This window comes from Girardinichthys multiradiatus, chromosome 7 (genome assembly GCF_021462225.1).
Source record: "Girardinichthys multiradiatus isolate DD_20200921_A chromosome 7, DD_fGirMul_XY1, whole genome shotgun sequence".
Taxonomy (NCBI): domain Eukaryota; kingdom Metazoa; phylum Chordata; class Actinopteri; order Cyprinodontiformes; family Goodeidae; genus Girardinichthys; species Girardinichthys multiradiatus.
The window spans coordinates 15158180-15172038 of NC_061800.1; the positions used below are offsets into that span (position 1 = coordinate 15158180).

Sequence of the window (13859 nt, forward strand, 5' to 3'; positions counted from 1 at the left end):
AATATTTTGAGAAGGACCTGTATAAGTACCTTGGTGTTCACCTGGACAACAGACAGGAGTGGAGATGCAACTCTACAGCCATCTACAGCAAGGGACAGAGGAGATTGTAGACAGAGTCTAGTGTTTGCAGCAAGATGCCACATATCTTCTATAGGTCTGTTGTGAAGAGTGTGATCTCTTCTGCCATCATCTGCTGGCATAGCAGCATCAGAGCCAGGGACTTAAAAAGCTCAACAAGCTGATAAAGAAGGCTGGCTCTGTTCTGGGGATGGCTGTGGAACCTCTGGAGATGACTGTGCAGGGCTGGAGAGCTGTCAATATATGGATGTTAATTTTATAGCGTAGGAACAATTGCATAAAAAACAAAAATGGCTCTTCTCCACATAACAACCCAAACACAAGCTGGCAAAAGGTGGGTTCATCCAAAGACAGTGGCTGCTTTACGTTCCATCTACCATAGCTGTGTTTTGCTTTACATGTCACACTTTCAGTCAGTCAGTGATGAGTCAGTTATTCTTTGAAACGGGTTTGAGTTGCACATCATAGAAAAGCATTGCTGACATATTTTACACTTGCATCAGATAGTGGAAGGATAGACACAGAACTGCAAAAATGATTTGAATCAGAGTGTGCATATTGGACCGACGTTTTCAGGAGACTTGTCTGTTATGTTTTTGGCAGAGGCAGGACTGGCTGTTTGAGGTTTTAGTGGCATTTTTGGCAGGACTGATGATGGGAATTACCTGGGTATACTTTAGTTAATCAGTAAGTTTGATCCCTAGTTTAAAGTCTCACATAAACAAATATAGCAATCAGAATGGGTAGTAACAAGTTACATTTACTCATTGGCATAACAAATCAAATCAAATCTTATAATGAAGCATTTACTTAGTACTTTAGTAGCCTTTTTACCAAATACTTTTTTACTCTCAATTGAGTAATTTTTTTGGGTGGTTACCTTTTACTTCTAATTGATGAAAAAACCCCAAAATATATTAAAGTAATGCTACTCTTATCTGAGTACAATTTTAGCTACTCTACCCACCTCTGGTTGCAATGTAGGTGCAGGTTTACCTTCATATCTTTCTTCTAAAACATGTGAACAATATATTCAGTTGATGAGTGATTGTGATTTATCTAAAATATTCATTGAAGTAAAAAAACGTCTCAGTCATGCCAGATGTTGATCAGCTTACATTTTTCCTAAGATATGTGTCAGCTGAAACACACTCTCAGGAACGCTTTCTGAAGTTTCTACCAATTGAAAGTCATGCAAATGAAGCTTTATCTGGGTCTATAGTGTGAAAGCTGAACTTTGGTGATCTTGTCAAGGACAAAACAAATCCAGAAAAGTAGGCTTTGTACCCTGAGATTCCTGTAGAACTAATGCTTTTCAGACTTTCTTTAGTTAACGGTTTGGTTTTGTTGGTTGGGTTATTTATTTTAAGCTTTATTCTAGGAAAATAATTTGTTTACATCTGTCTTTTGTCTGAGTGGCAGAAAAGCACTTTAAGATTTGTTTACTTTTGATTTTAAGAAGTACTTTCACAAGCAAAGACTGAGTTGGAGTGTTAACTTTATTTCCACTTGAAAAGGATCTGTTAATGCTAAGTTATTATTGGACATATTAATCTTGTTCAAGTGGTATATATGAATGTTGCTCTTTCTTGCACTTACAGTAACCGTTACCATTTCGCAGTTTTTAAACAAAAGCACTAGATAACTACCATTGTTATTTAGATTCTCCCATGAATTACCTCAAGGCTAGGGGCCCACATCCTCCTAAATATGGGCCTACATATTACCCATCCCTAGCTCCAGTATGGATTTTATTTCTTTACATAATAGAAATTATTTATTTTGCTAAATGAGTAAAATAGCACAGTCTTTGTAGATGGAAAGGTCAAAGTCCAAGGGTAGGTTTAGGTGAGAGGTTTATTTCATGTACTTGCCTTTGTGCACCAGGTAATGTGACAGCGCTGTGTTGGGACCCGGTTCAGCGGGTGCTGTTTTCCGGTAGCTCGGACCACTCCATCATTATGTGGGACATCGGAGGGAGGAAAGGCACCGCCATCGAGCTGCAAGGACACAAGTAGGAAACACGCTGGTTGAGCAGGTTGAACCAATAAGCTTTGAGTTTGTTCTCACCTGTTCTGTGTCATGGATTTGAAGCAGGGTTTCATTTAGATTTCTGACATGGTATTAGCCCAGTGTCAGCTTACATTGACTCAGAATGTTTCTGTGCAAATGTGTGAACTCTCCTCAGTGACAAAGTCCAGGGCCTATGCTATGCTTCTCACACCCGGCAGCTCATTTCCTGCAGCTCAGATGGCAGCATCGTCATCTGGAACATGGACGTGACTCGACAAGAGGTAAGCGTGTAATCAGTAAGATCGAAGTCGACTCGGCGCACAAAATCTATGAGTTGTTTTAAAGAGTGAAGAAAATGTGAAGCCGGGCTGCAGAGAAGCAAATCAAGCAAAACAACATCTTGTCCAACAGGAAAATACTTGTTGCTGGAATATAAAGTATTTCACTGCTGCTGGATCAGGGTATAGTGGGTGAAAGTAAAGAAAATATGTTAATGCAGTATTTATTGTGTAATTGAATCTAAATATATATTATGAATGGTGTATTATGAATGGTTTATGCCATCTGTGTCAGGCCGAGTGTTTTGTAAAGGTTAAACCAAAGTTTAATGTTTTGCTGATTTGCTTTGTTTATGAGAGTCACTTGACACAGTTGGCTCAGTGCTGCGCTCATGTTTGTGTGATAAACTGGGATCCGGACAGACTCGTGCAAATATAGCATGAAGACCTAAAGCAGAGGAGAGGCTCAGTATAAAGTTTCAAAACAACAATCACATGAAATGTTTAAGGCTCCATTAAAAAAAAACAACCAATAACCTAGCTGCATTGATTTTTGGGCTTTGGGGAGAGTGAAGTTACTAGAGAAGGGTTTTCATGTCTCTGTCTGGCTTGAGGTCTTCAAAACAGTGAATTTTTCCAGGCTTCATGCTACTGCACAGAAACAAATGCGCAACTGTGTTACCAGTATTGCATTTTAAGGGCTTTAGAACTGAACTGGTAAATAAGTGATGCTAATAAACAAGCGAATTTGGTAGGTACATTTCTTTGTAATTAATATTAATATTTGGCATCATATTGGATCTAAGCGTATTATTGGCAGCTAAAATCAGTTGTTGTTGACCATTATGTTATGTTTGCATATAGTCAGTTAGTTATAGTAAAAAGGAGATATGTTGGAGTATTACTTATTGGCTTTCTGTCAGTGTACTTTGTTTGACAAAGTAGTCATCAACTTCACTCAGTTAGTGCAAAGTAACCAAACTTTACACCAATACTGGCTGAAATCTCACACTTACCTTTGAATATGTACAGATGAGTGTTAACAATAAACTCAGTTCCTACTAAAATACATCTTTTCTAATTAATTCTTGGCATTATTTTCAGGATCCTGCTTTTGGGTCTATCCATACACTGAACAGTATGATTACGATAAACCCCTCTCAGTGCCATGCTATCAGTCAGGGCTGCGCGATATCAGGAGAGATTTGGTTGCGCTACTATTGCTGAACATAACAATGTTCATCATTCTTTCTTTACCATTTATTACACAATACTCCACCACTCTCCATGAGCTTGAGCATCATATCCACTGCATATATAAATGGAGTGTGGGCATTAAAGGCAGGTAGAGTCCTTCTAAATGGAGAAATATATAACACATTTTCAGAGCATAAATACCCAATGCTTGAAATGTAATATCCTATCAAATATTGCATCCAAGCAATTATTTTTCACACTAATATTGCAGCAACAATTGCGATTTAATACATTTATTTTACAGTCCTGCTAAATTAAGCTGCATGTGTTCTATTTATGTAATATTATTGTACATCAGTTTATTATTGGTATTCTGAATGACCTGTTTTCAGTAAAACTGAAATGAACTCTTCTTGAGGAATGTAAGAATGAAGCTCTGGCTGATGCCTCATTCTGTTTTTTCTTCAAGTAGGATAAAATTAGAAAAAGAACAAACTTAATAAAATGGTTAAAGTAAAGTAGAACATTATATAATATAAATTAGCATTTTTGCATGTGTACAGACTCCAGAATGGCTGGACAGTGACTCCTGTCAGAAGTGTGAGCAGCCTTTCTTCTGGAACTTCAAACAGATGTGGGACAGTAAGAAGATCGGCCTGCGACAGGTACGTTCCACACTTGCTCTCTTAACTGAAGCTCCCTTTTCAAGCCTTTGATTATTGTGCATCAGCAGGCAGAAAAACTCCAACGGAGATTTGATTCCAGCTTTTTCTGCTTGGGTAGTTGTGCTGTGCCTGGACGTATACCTGCCATTATTCTAGCAGAACATTCTTACAACCTTTCATTTTGCCAATGCTAATGGGGGGCAAACATCTTGTGGCTCTTTTATTGCCGCATTCTCAGAAACAGCTTAATGTTGTGGTTACTCCTTCGAAGTGTGCGTTTTTGTAGTGTTCAGAGTTCGATAGAGTAACAGAAAGTTTTTCCAAGTGCTGCTGAATGATGTTGAAAGAACTAAAAACAAAATGATGATAGTGTTTGTAGAAATAGCATCGGTTGGTTGCACTTCAGCTAGAAAACAGGTTGAAAGTTTAAGTATACCTGTTAGCTCTTTATTTAAGAATAAAGAGCTAAGCTTTTCACTATCTTAGGAGGATATCTATGTGGACAACTGTTGGGAAAATATTAGTCTGCATAATTATTGTGCAACTAAATCTACAAACCTTCTATTCAGTGTGTCTGTTTCCCGATCTGTTAATGATCAGCTTTTTGTGCAGCAGCAACCACAGCCTCCCAGACAGAGAGGTGGATGGGTCCTTTACCCTAAATCTCCTGTTTGAGAAGAGCCCACAAGTTCTCAATAAGGTTTAGGTCAGGTTAGAAAGAAGGCAGTGTCATCATTCTTTTATCTTTAAGGCCTTTACAGGCTGGCCACACAGCTGAGTACTTTGATGTATGCAACAACAAAGCATTGTCCTGCAATAAATCATGGTCATCGTGAAAAATCCAGACCTTTTCCTGTACTATTGTTGGAAGAAAAGGTCTTTATTTTGAGTCAATCTACAACCTGAAAGGGTCCATTTTGCTAATCTTTAATAATATAAATCCATTCCATCACCCCTCCTCCGCTTTGCTTGCTCCAGGTAAGTTCAATTCTGGAATATGACAGAATGGGTTCAAGGTAGATTCACATTTGATTCTTCTTGAATCTTTGGCAGGTAGTTTGGATCTTTTTTAAATCCTAAACTTGTTTCTTCCGAACTTGTTAACTATTTCTAACAAAGCCTTTGATGGTTCTGTGATCACACTCATTTTTTAGACAAATTTAAGAGTGCTGCATCCCTTTAGAAGACTCTTTCTAAAGTCATTGAAATCTCCTTTGTTTAGGAACTGCGTTGTTTTTATGCACACCTTGATGTATGGTGTCAATCTCCTTTGGGCCACACCTTCATTCCTCACACAAATACACATGATTTGCTTAAATCCAACTCAACTAGGTATGCAAAAAAATGAAGTTGCGCTCAAAATGCCTAATAATTATGCACATTGTGCATTTAAAAAATATATCCCAAAACTTTGAAGGAGAAAGTGTTGTCATCTGATGAAACCAAACTTTGAATTGTGGCCCACTACTCCAAAAAGTATATTTGGCACAAATACAACAAGAAAGAAAATATATATATTTTTTTCATGTTTAAGGTTTTCTTCCTTCTATGCGCGTACAAAGGAGTCACATGTGATGAGTCATGTGTCTCCATGATCATTTTTGTGAAGAGGTGAACTGAAGGGGTTTTGGTCATGGTGGATAAAATTCTGAACTGTTTTAAATGCCAGTGAGTGTTGAACCAAAACCTTTAGGCGTCTGCTCAAAAGCTGAAGATGAAGGTTTTTTTTTTTTTTTTTCAGTGTTACAGGAGTACAAGCATCCACCCAAATCTCCAAAGCATTGGCTTCATAGGAGGAAAGGGTTTTTGAATGGCATTGCAGAGTCCAGAATTCAGTCTGACTTAAAATCTAATGTCCTCAAAATCCGACCGACTCAGAGAACTTCTGCACGGCATAGTTGGCAAATATTTTAAGTCAAGATATGGGATGCTGTTATATTTTAACTGAAGAAGAAAAAATTTTGAAAGTAATTAAAATATGTTTTAAGGATATGCTCACCTATAAAACCAGGTTGCTGCAGCATTTTTCTTTTTTACACTTTCCCCTCCATCAGATTAGTTTTTCATCTGAATGGGAAAGAACATATGGGACAATAAAAGTTGAAATGACAGGAAACCGTTCATGCCTCAAATCATCTCCTCCACATCCCATTCGGGAACAAGTTCTTCCCACAAAGCAACCAACCCCCTACCTTCAGATCCTCTGCCTGCAGTAAAGATCTCAGAGGAAGATGTAAAATAGGCTCTTTCAGCGCATGAAAACAAAGAAAGCTGGAGGACCTGATAACGTCTCCCCATCATGTCTGAAAGCCTGTGCAAATCAACTCACTCCGATCTTCACGAGGATCTTCAACAAGTCACTGGAGAAATGTGAGGTCCCCTCCTGCCTCAAACGATCCACCATCATCCCAGTGCCCAAGAAACCCACCATCGTAGGATTAAATGACTACAGGCCTGTAGCCCTGACGTCTGTGGTCATGAAATCCTTTGAGCGGCTGGTGTTGAAGCACCTGAAAGACATCACAGGCCCCTGCTGGACCCCCTGCAATTTGCTTACCGAGCAAACAGGTCGGCAGATGATGCTGTCAACTTAGGTCTACACTTCATCCTGCAACACCTCGACTGTCCAGGGACATACGCCAGGATCCTGTTTGTAGACTTCAGCTCGGCCTTCAACACCATCATACCAGACATCCTCCACCAGAAGCTCACCCAGCTCACCATCCCAGCCTCCACCTCTCAGTGGATCAACAGCTTCCTGACGGACCGACAGCAGCAGGTGAGACTGGGGAGCATCTTCTCCCGATCCAGATCAATAAGTACTGGTGCCCCCCAGGGTTGTGTTCTATCCCCACTCCTCTTCTCTCTGTACACAAATGACTGCACCTCATCGGACTCGTCCGTGAAACTCCTGAAGTTTGCAGATGACACCACTGTCACTGGACTGATCCAGGACGGTGATGAGTCTGCATACAGACAGCAGGTGGATCGGCTGGTACACTGGTGCAGTCAGAACTATCTTGAACGCAACCCACTCCAGACTGTGGAAATGGTGGTGGACTTTCTGAGAACACCACCCCCATACACCCCCCTCACCATCCTCAACAACACTGTATCGGCCGTGGACCACTTCAGGTTCTTAGGAACCACCATCTCTGAGGACCTGAGATGGTCTTCACACATAGACACTGTTCAGAAGAAGGCCCAGCAGAGACTGTACTTCCTGAGGCAACTCAAGAAGTTCAACCTTCCACAGGAGCTGCTGGTCATCTTCTACACTGCCATCATTCAGTCTGTCCTGTCTTCATCCATCTCAGTGTGGTTTGGATCATCCACAAAACAGGACAGGTCCAGACTGCAACGAATAATCAGGACTGCAGAGAGAATAATCAGGGCTGACCTTCCCTCCATCCAGGACTTATACAGGTCTAGGGTCAGGAAAAGAGCTGCTAAAATCTCTGCAGACCCCACACACCCTGCACATAAACTGTTCAGAGCTTTACCTTCAGGCCGCCGCTACAGAGCACTGTTCACTAAAACCAGCCGCCACACAAACAATTTCTTCCCCCAGGCTGTTTCTCTTATGAACATTTAATAGAGTACAAAACAACAGCATAAATATGTTGCAAATGCACCTTTTTATTTATATATTTTATTTATTTATATATATGTATATTTATCTCTTGTATATATGTATATTCTGTAATGCAAAAACAAAAGCCAGAGAGCAAAGTGTATTGGAGTCAAATTCCTTGTTTGTTGTATGTACGAACTTGGCAATAAAGCTGATTCTGATTCTGAAAAAACGTTTCAAATAAGTTATCATGATTTGTTAAATCACAAAAACCTTAACAGGGGCATTTACACTTTTGACAAACACTGTGTTGTATAAAAGGTTAATCACCAAACATTGCATTTCTCCTGCAGTCTACACCCTCACCTCCTCCAGCGTTTTCAGTATCTGAATCAATTTCCATAAATTTTGCATTTTTTATGAACACCTGCTCTGCTGGTCCAGGCATGCGGCCCCAGGATAGGCTCCATCCGGTTAGTGTTCTGTTTAATGAAGGACTTGGATATTCCCTGTTTTACTTTATCAGTGGGGTACGTGTTGTAACAGACCAACGTCTTATTTCCCTGAGGCAGATATATGCTCCTTATCAGTCTGACAGAAGTCAAAACACTTTGCACATGTAAGAGACAAATGGATTTACTGTTACAAAACATTCAGCTCAGAAAAAAAGGTAACACAGCAATGATTATCTTATACATTAGTTGATTAAATTCTTCATTTTGAAGAATTCAAAAAGCCAGTAAGAAATTACTTAACCTTTAATTTTGCTGTCTTGAAATGGATTTATTTGAGATTTTACTCCGAAGGTCCAAACTGACACTATATTTACTTGTAGCCTCCAAAGTACTCATTTTTGTTTTATACTTTTCTTCACTAATGAGAAATTAGAGTTTTCATATCAAGTCTCACATATGTAATTCCTCTTGTTTTCCTCAGCACCACTGCAGGAAGTGTGGCCAGGCTGTCTGCGGCAAATGTTCGTCCAAGCGCTCCACCATCCCCCTCATGGGCTTCGAGTTTGAGGTGCGCGTGTGTGACAGCTGCCATGAGTCCATCACTGATGAGGAGTGAGTCACAATCAGCCTCTGTTGGTGCTGTATACTGTCCCTTTGTGCTTACAGCTTCCTCTGCGCTCTCACACTAACTCCACGGCTTCTTCTCCCTGTGTGTTTCAGCCGAGCGCCCACAGCCACCTTCCACGACAGCAAGCACAACATTGTTTACATGCACTACGAGCCCACCACAGGAAACCTGCTCACCTCTGGCCCCGACAAGGTCATCAAGGTCTGCAGGGGGATGAGTTTTTTGCTGTTTTTCATTGGTCTTGACACAAGGAGGTGACAGATGCTAAGTCCATCCTAGAAAAACTGAACGAAGCATATAGGTTGCTCCAAAACAAAGACAAAATAAAAGTAAAGCTGAGGGGGAAAAAAAATGTAGTCACTCTTTCTAACATAATCGGTGGAGTTTGTTTAAACTGTTTTAAACTGGTAGCTTTCCTGGGAAGGACAATGGTCCGCAAATTTTCAGTAGGATTGTGCTTCATCCAATTTAAAACCAGTGTTGATTGCATTCGTTGTCCTGTTGGAACAACCGCCTGTGTCCAAGTGTCAACCGTCTAACTCCTGATTTGAAAAGAAGCCAAAGAATTTGGAGGTGGTCCTCTTTCAATATCCCGTCCAATTTGTGCCACTGACAAAAAAAGAGCCCCACAGCAGGATGCTGCCACCACCATGCTTGGCAGTGGGTACAGTTCTGTTAGCCTGGAAAACCTTGTCCTTCATGCTTTAAGCAAACTTCTTGTTATTGTGGCCAAATTGCTCGATCTCTCTCTGACCACAAAACCTTTCTGTAGAAGCCATTAGAGTAGCTGGAAATTTCAGTCAAACTTGCAGGTGTTGATTTTGGAACAAGCACTTCTTTTTCGGTCAGTTCTCAGTTAATAGTGATAAACTGGCTTTGCTGCGGACAGTGACACTGGTGTCCCAACATCTCCCACTTTATGGTAATCTTTAGCCTTGGTGATTCTTGGGTTGTTCTTGAACATTCCAACCGGGTTTCTGGTGGCTAAAACTCAAACACAGCAAGGTGTTCCAACATGACAGTAATCCCAAACACTCAGTGTTTTTTAGGCTTACAGTAAGCCTCCTGTTGAAAATTGTGAACAATGCTTAAATGCTACAGTAGGTTCTTGCCAGGAAACCAACCAATGTTAGAGGAAATCCCCAATTCTGTTTAGAAGAGTGGTCTGATATCCACCCAGAGTTATGCCAGAAGCTTGTTGATTCCCTACAAAAATACTAGGCTTGAGATGTGACTTGCAAAAATTACTGGGGCGTATGTATATGTATTAGCTTGTATGCATCTTTTTGAGCTGGATTAGAGAAAATTCACAGTGAATCCAAGCTTTTGTGCCTAATTCTTGTTTGTTCTCTTCTTTCTTCGAGTTATTTTATTATCGGCCCACAATGGAAAAATAACAGTTAAAATAAGTCAGTAAAAACTCCAAATAAAGGACATCCATGCCAATGCTGAGTATGTTGTCCTCCAGATTTTCAGTAATTGTGTTAAAGCTCAACTATAGGAAGTGTTCACACCTGATTCTGGGGTAAACATCAGTCTTTCTGTTCAGGCAGACAAAATTAGCGTGATAAGCTGTGAAACCACTGGAGACCATTTTATAGCTGAAGAGTCATACGTTTCTCCCAGGACCTCTAGAAATCCTGTCGGTCAGAAGGGTGTTTGTGATCTGGAGCTATAGGTGTCCTCAATATACTGTATCGCTAACATATAAAGGCGCACAGTAAACCATATTTTTCTCTGGTTTCTTCTGAGCCTCTAACTCAGTTGTTTATGATGGTTGCGTTTACTTAAACAGAGGTATTTCTTGTGTTTTTCTGCAGATATGGGACATGACTCCGGTGGTGTCATGACTTTTTGTGGACAAGCCACATTTCTGCAAACTGTGAAGGTGTCCTAACAGAAGTCGCACTTTGATGAGAAAGAGGGAACAGTGTCCTTGTCACCTGGATAATATTTAACAGTTATTTAACTACAGAGCCGTGCTTGTTGCACATTCACAGTGACTACGCTACAGGCCTGAGGGAAGCCTGAGAACAGAGCAGGTCTTGCTCAACACAAGGTTACAGACTGGTTGGTGTTTGCTTGTTGTCAGGAGTACTGATGCTTGGAGATTGCTATGTACTCTGGGATACTTTTGGGGCCTTTGTAACATTTGGGACTTTGTTAGAAATTTTATGTCTTGCATACTTTTCATAAATTCCCTTCCATTGAAAAGTGGAGTAACTAAACTTCAGATTTGTTTTGTGTATGACGAAGCTCACTGAACTCTAACCCATCGACATAGTCTTAGGGAGCTGCACATTTTTCACATTGAGAAGTTTTTGATCATTGTCTAAACCAGTGAACATCAGCAGGACTTCAGGCCTCAAATACTATGTCGCTCTCTAGAGGCTAAATATTTAAATGTTTTATTGTTTTACATCATTTCTTTTTAACATGTACAATTGTCTCACTGTGCCCGGATGTAAAATCAAATCTTGAGCAGTCAAGGTTTAGCATTATTGTTTAATATTGTATTCATGGAGCCCATAAACAGTTGCCTGATGATTCATATTCATTGTCTGCTCTAAATGGAGCATCCTAAGGTTTTCAACCAAGTAGTTTTTTACAACTTTTACCCTTTGAGGGTAAATGATAAACATTCCCTGTAACATTTTTAGTTTTATGTCACAGATAATTGATTTCCAACAACATAGCCAAACATGAATATTTAAAACAGTGACAAAAGCAAGAGTCAGACTAGTTCTAATGAGGTGTGGTTACCGGTTGCTTTAACCTAACCAAACTCTGTGAATAAAGAATATTTTGGTCACTTGTTAACATTAATTGACAGAATGATCCAATATATGTTTAATTGGAGTATTTTAGAGCTAGTGATGATAAAATGCAGTCCAGATTTCTTAAAAAAACAAAAAACAAAAAGCCCTTTAGTTTTATGAATCTAATATTCACATCAGCGTCATTGAAATGGTTTTCTTACAGCACTTACACTGTTCATAACATAGGGGACAGCGTTTCCCATTGACTGGACACAACTTTAAAAATTTTTTCTGAATGCTTGTGCCGTCCCCACGCTATGCCACTCTGGGCGGTGAGCCATTTTCACCACATTAAAAACAGCCACCATGTAAATAGTCAACCAGCAACACCAGTTAATGTATTATAAATCTTCAGTCCTCACAAAATAAAATAAATTATTAGCCTCATTATTCTTCAAGCAGGCAGTGTTTTGTTTTTTTGGAAGCAAAATCATGTTTTGGATCATCGGCCAGATGACCTGATGCACTGTGGGTAGCTTCCTTAGTTTATTTATTTTTATCACATTTTGTCACATGGCTGCTCATCATAAGGCCAGTATTTCAGTTCTGTTTGAGTAATTCTGTAATAAAATTAGTAAATCCCCTCCAACATCCAAAATCAGTGCAACATATTTAACATGATCAATCATCTTAAACATATCAAACTTCCACACACACAGCTTCAGCTTTCCTTTGATGTTAAAATTCAATCTTAAAGTGCAGCTCCCAGAATAAAGCTCTCATTTGTTTGTATTTTACAAGTAGCTTTACAGAATCTGTTTAGTTCTGGATTAAAGCCGGTTTAAGCTTTCAGCTCATGTCGAGCTTTTGACAGAGGACGCTGATGAGGCTCATAATGTGCCATGTTGAGTAAACAGTGATTACAACCATGCAGGCTGCTTACTGATCTTCAGAGTAATACCATTGTCTACGTTCTGTACATCCTGTCGGCAGTTTCAAGAAGTTGCTTATTTTAAACGTTTGTTTCACACATAAAACTTACACTAAAGCACATATCAACACAGCTAAATGCTGTGGCATTTCAGACATCTACCAGAGCATAAAACATTGCTAAAAACAATTGAAATTGTTGTTTCTTTTAAAAGTTGTTGATGCACTGGAATCACGAGGCAGAAAATCACTGATTTGCGGGGGAAACAATGGCCTCTATTCCTCCAAAATGTTTGCGTTGGCTTTAATAGTGTTTAAAGCTCAGCTCAAATCCATTTGAGCATCTTCCAAAGATGAATGATTATGGAGTTGAAAACAAGGTTGTATGGTCACTTAACCATAACTATATAGAGCAGTCTTCTTCTGATGTTTTAGTTCCTTTTCCCAACCACTTCCTGTGAGCTAAAACGCACCTTCAAGCTGTGCAAACTAGATTAAACAAAGCATGATTATTAATTATATAAATTGGTGTAAAATATACTGCAGTTAATGGAATGGATCTGTGGTTTGCAAACTTAACCACACAGGAGAAACCAAGATAGATAAACACTTCTTCATGGTTTATTGCTTTTAAAATCTGTAGCGGATAAAGTCTATTTAAGGCCGGCTCTTTTACTTCTTGTTGCAGGAAAAGGGAAAAAAAACCATTGTTGTATTTCAGAGTTTTCATGAATGTAACGTCTGTATAGATGATCGATTAAAACACAAACGATTTACCCTCCTCTGTGATCTGAGTCATGCATTTGGCAGCTCCTCCTTACAGCTCTCGTCTCTTCCAAAGAGTTTTGATCGGGTTTAATCTTGTTTCTTATTCTCATGATTCTGTGCTGTTCTGACAAACTGAGAAAACATTGAACCAGCTTTTGGTTCAGCATCGCCATAAAACTTGCCAGCAGGGGGAAACAGAGTTAGATGCTGCTCTGACTTTGGACTTGATAAAACCCAGTGGACCAACACCAGCAGATGACATGACTCCCCAAATCATCACTGACTGTGGAATTTCACACTGGACTTCAAGCAACGTTGATTCTGTACCTCTCGACATTGAGTTTTGAATAAAATACTACATTTCCCGTAATCTAGGAAAAAAGCTTTTGGAACCACTGAGCAACAGTCCTTTCCTTTTTCTCCTTAGCCCAGGTAAGATGCTTATGATGTTGTCTCTGGTTCAGGAATACAACAGCTACAGCCCAAGTCCTGGTATGTGTGAATGTAGCGGCTC

At 39.7% G+C, this 13859-nt stretch overlaps 1 protein-coding gene across 1 annotated transcript in view; it reads left to right on the plus strand.

The window, feature by feature from the left end:
* The window catches only part of wdfy2 (WD repeat and FYVE domain containing 2), a 30165-nt gene extending 16807 nt beyond the window's left edge, over window positions 1-13358 (plus strand). The window contains exons 7-12 of the mRNA XM_047371657.1: window positions 1966-2092; window positions 2267-2372; window positions 4130-4231; window positions 8742-8872; window positions 8981-9089; window positions 10709-13358. Coding sequence (XP_047227613.1) covers window positions 1966-2092; window positions 2267-2372; window positions 4130-4231; window positions 8742-8872; window positions 8981-9089; window positions 10709-10738 — 605 coding nt within the window. The 3' untranslated portion in view covers window positions 10739-13358. The remainder of the gene's footprint in view (window positions 1-1965; window positions 2093-2266; window positions 2373-4129; window positions 4232-8741; window positions 8873-8980; window positions 9090-10708) is intronic.
* Window positions 13359-13859: the final 501 nt, after the last annotated feature.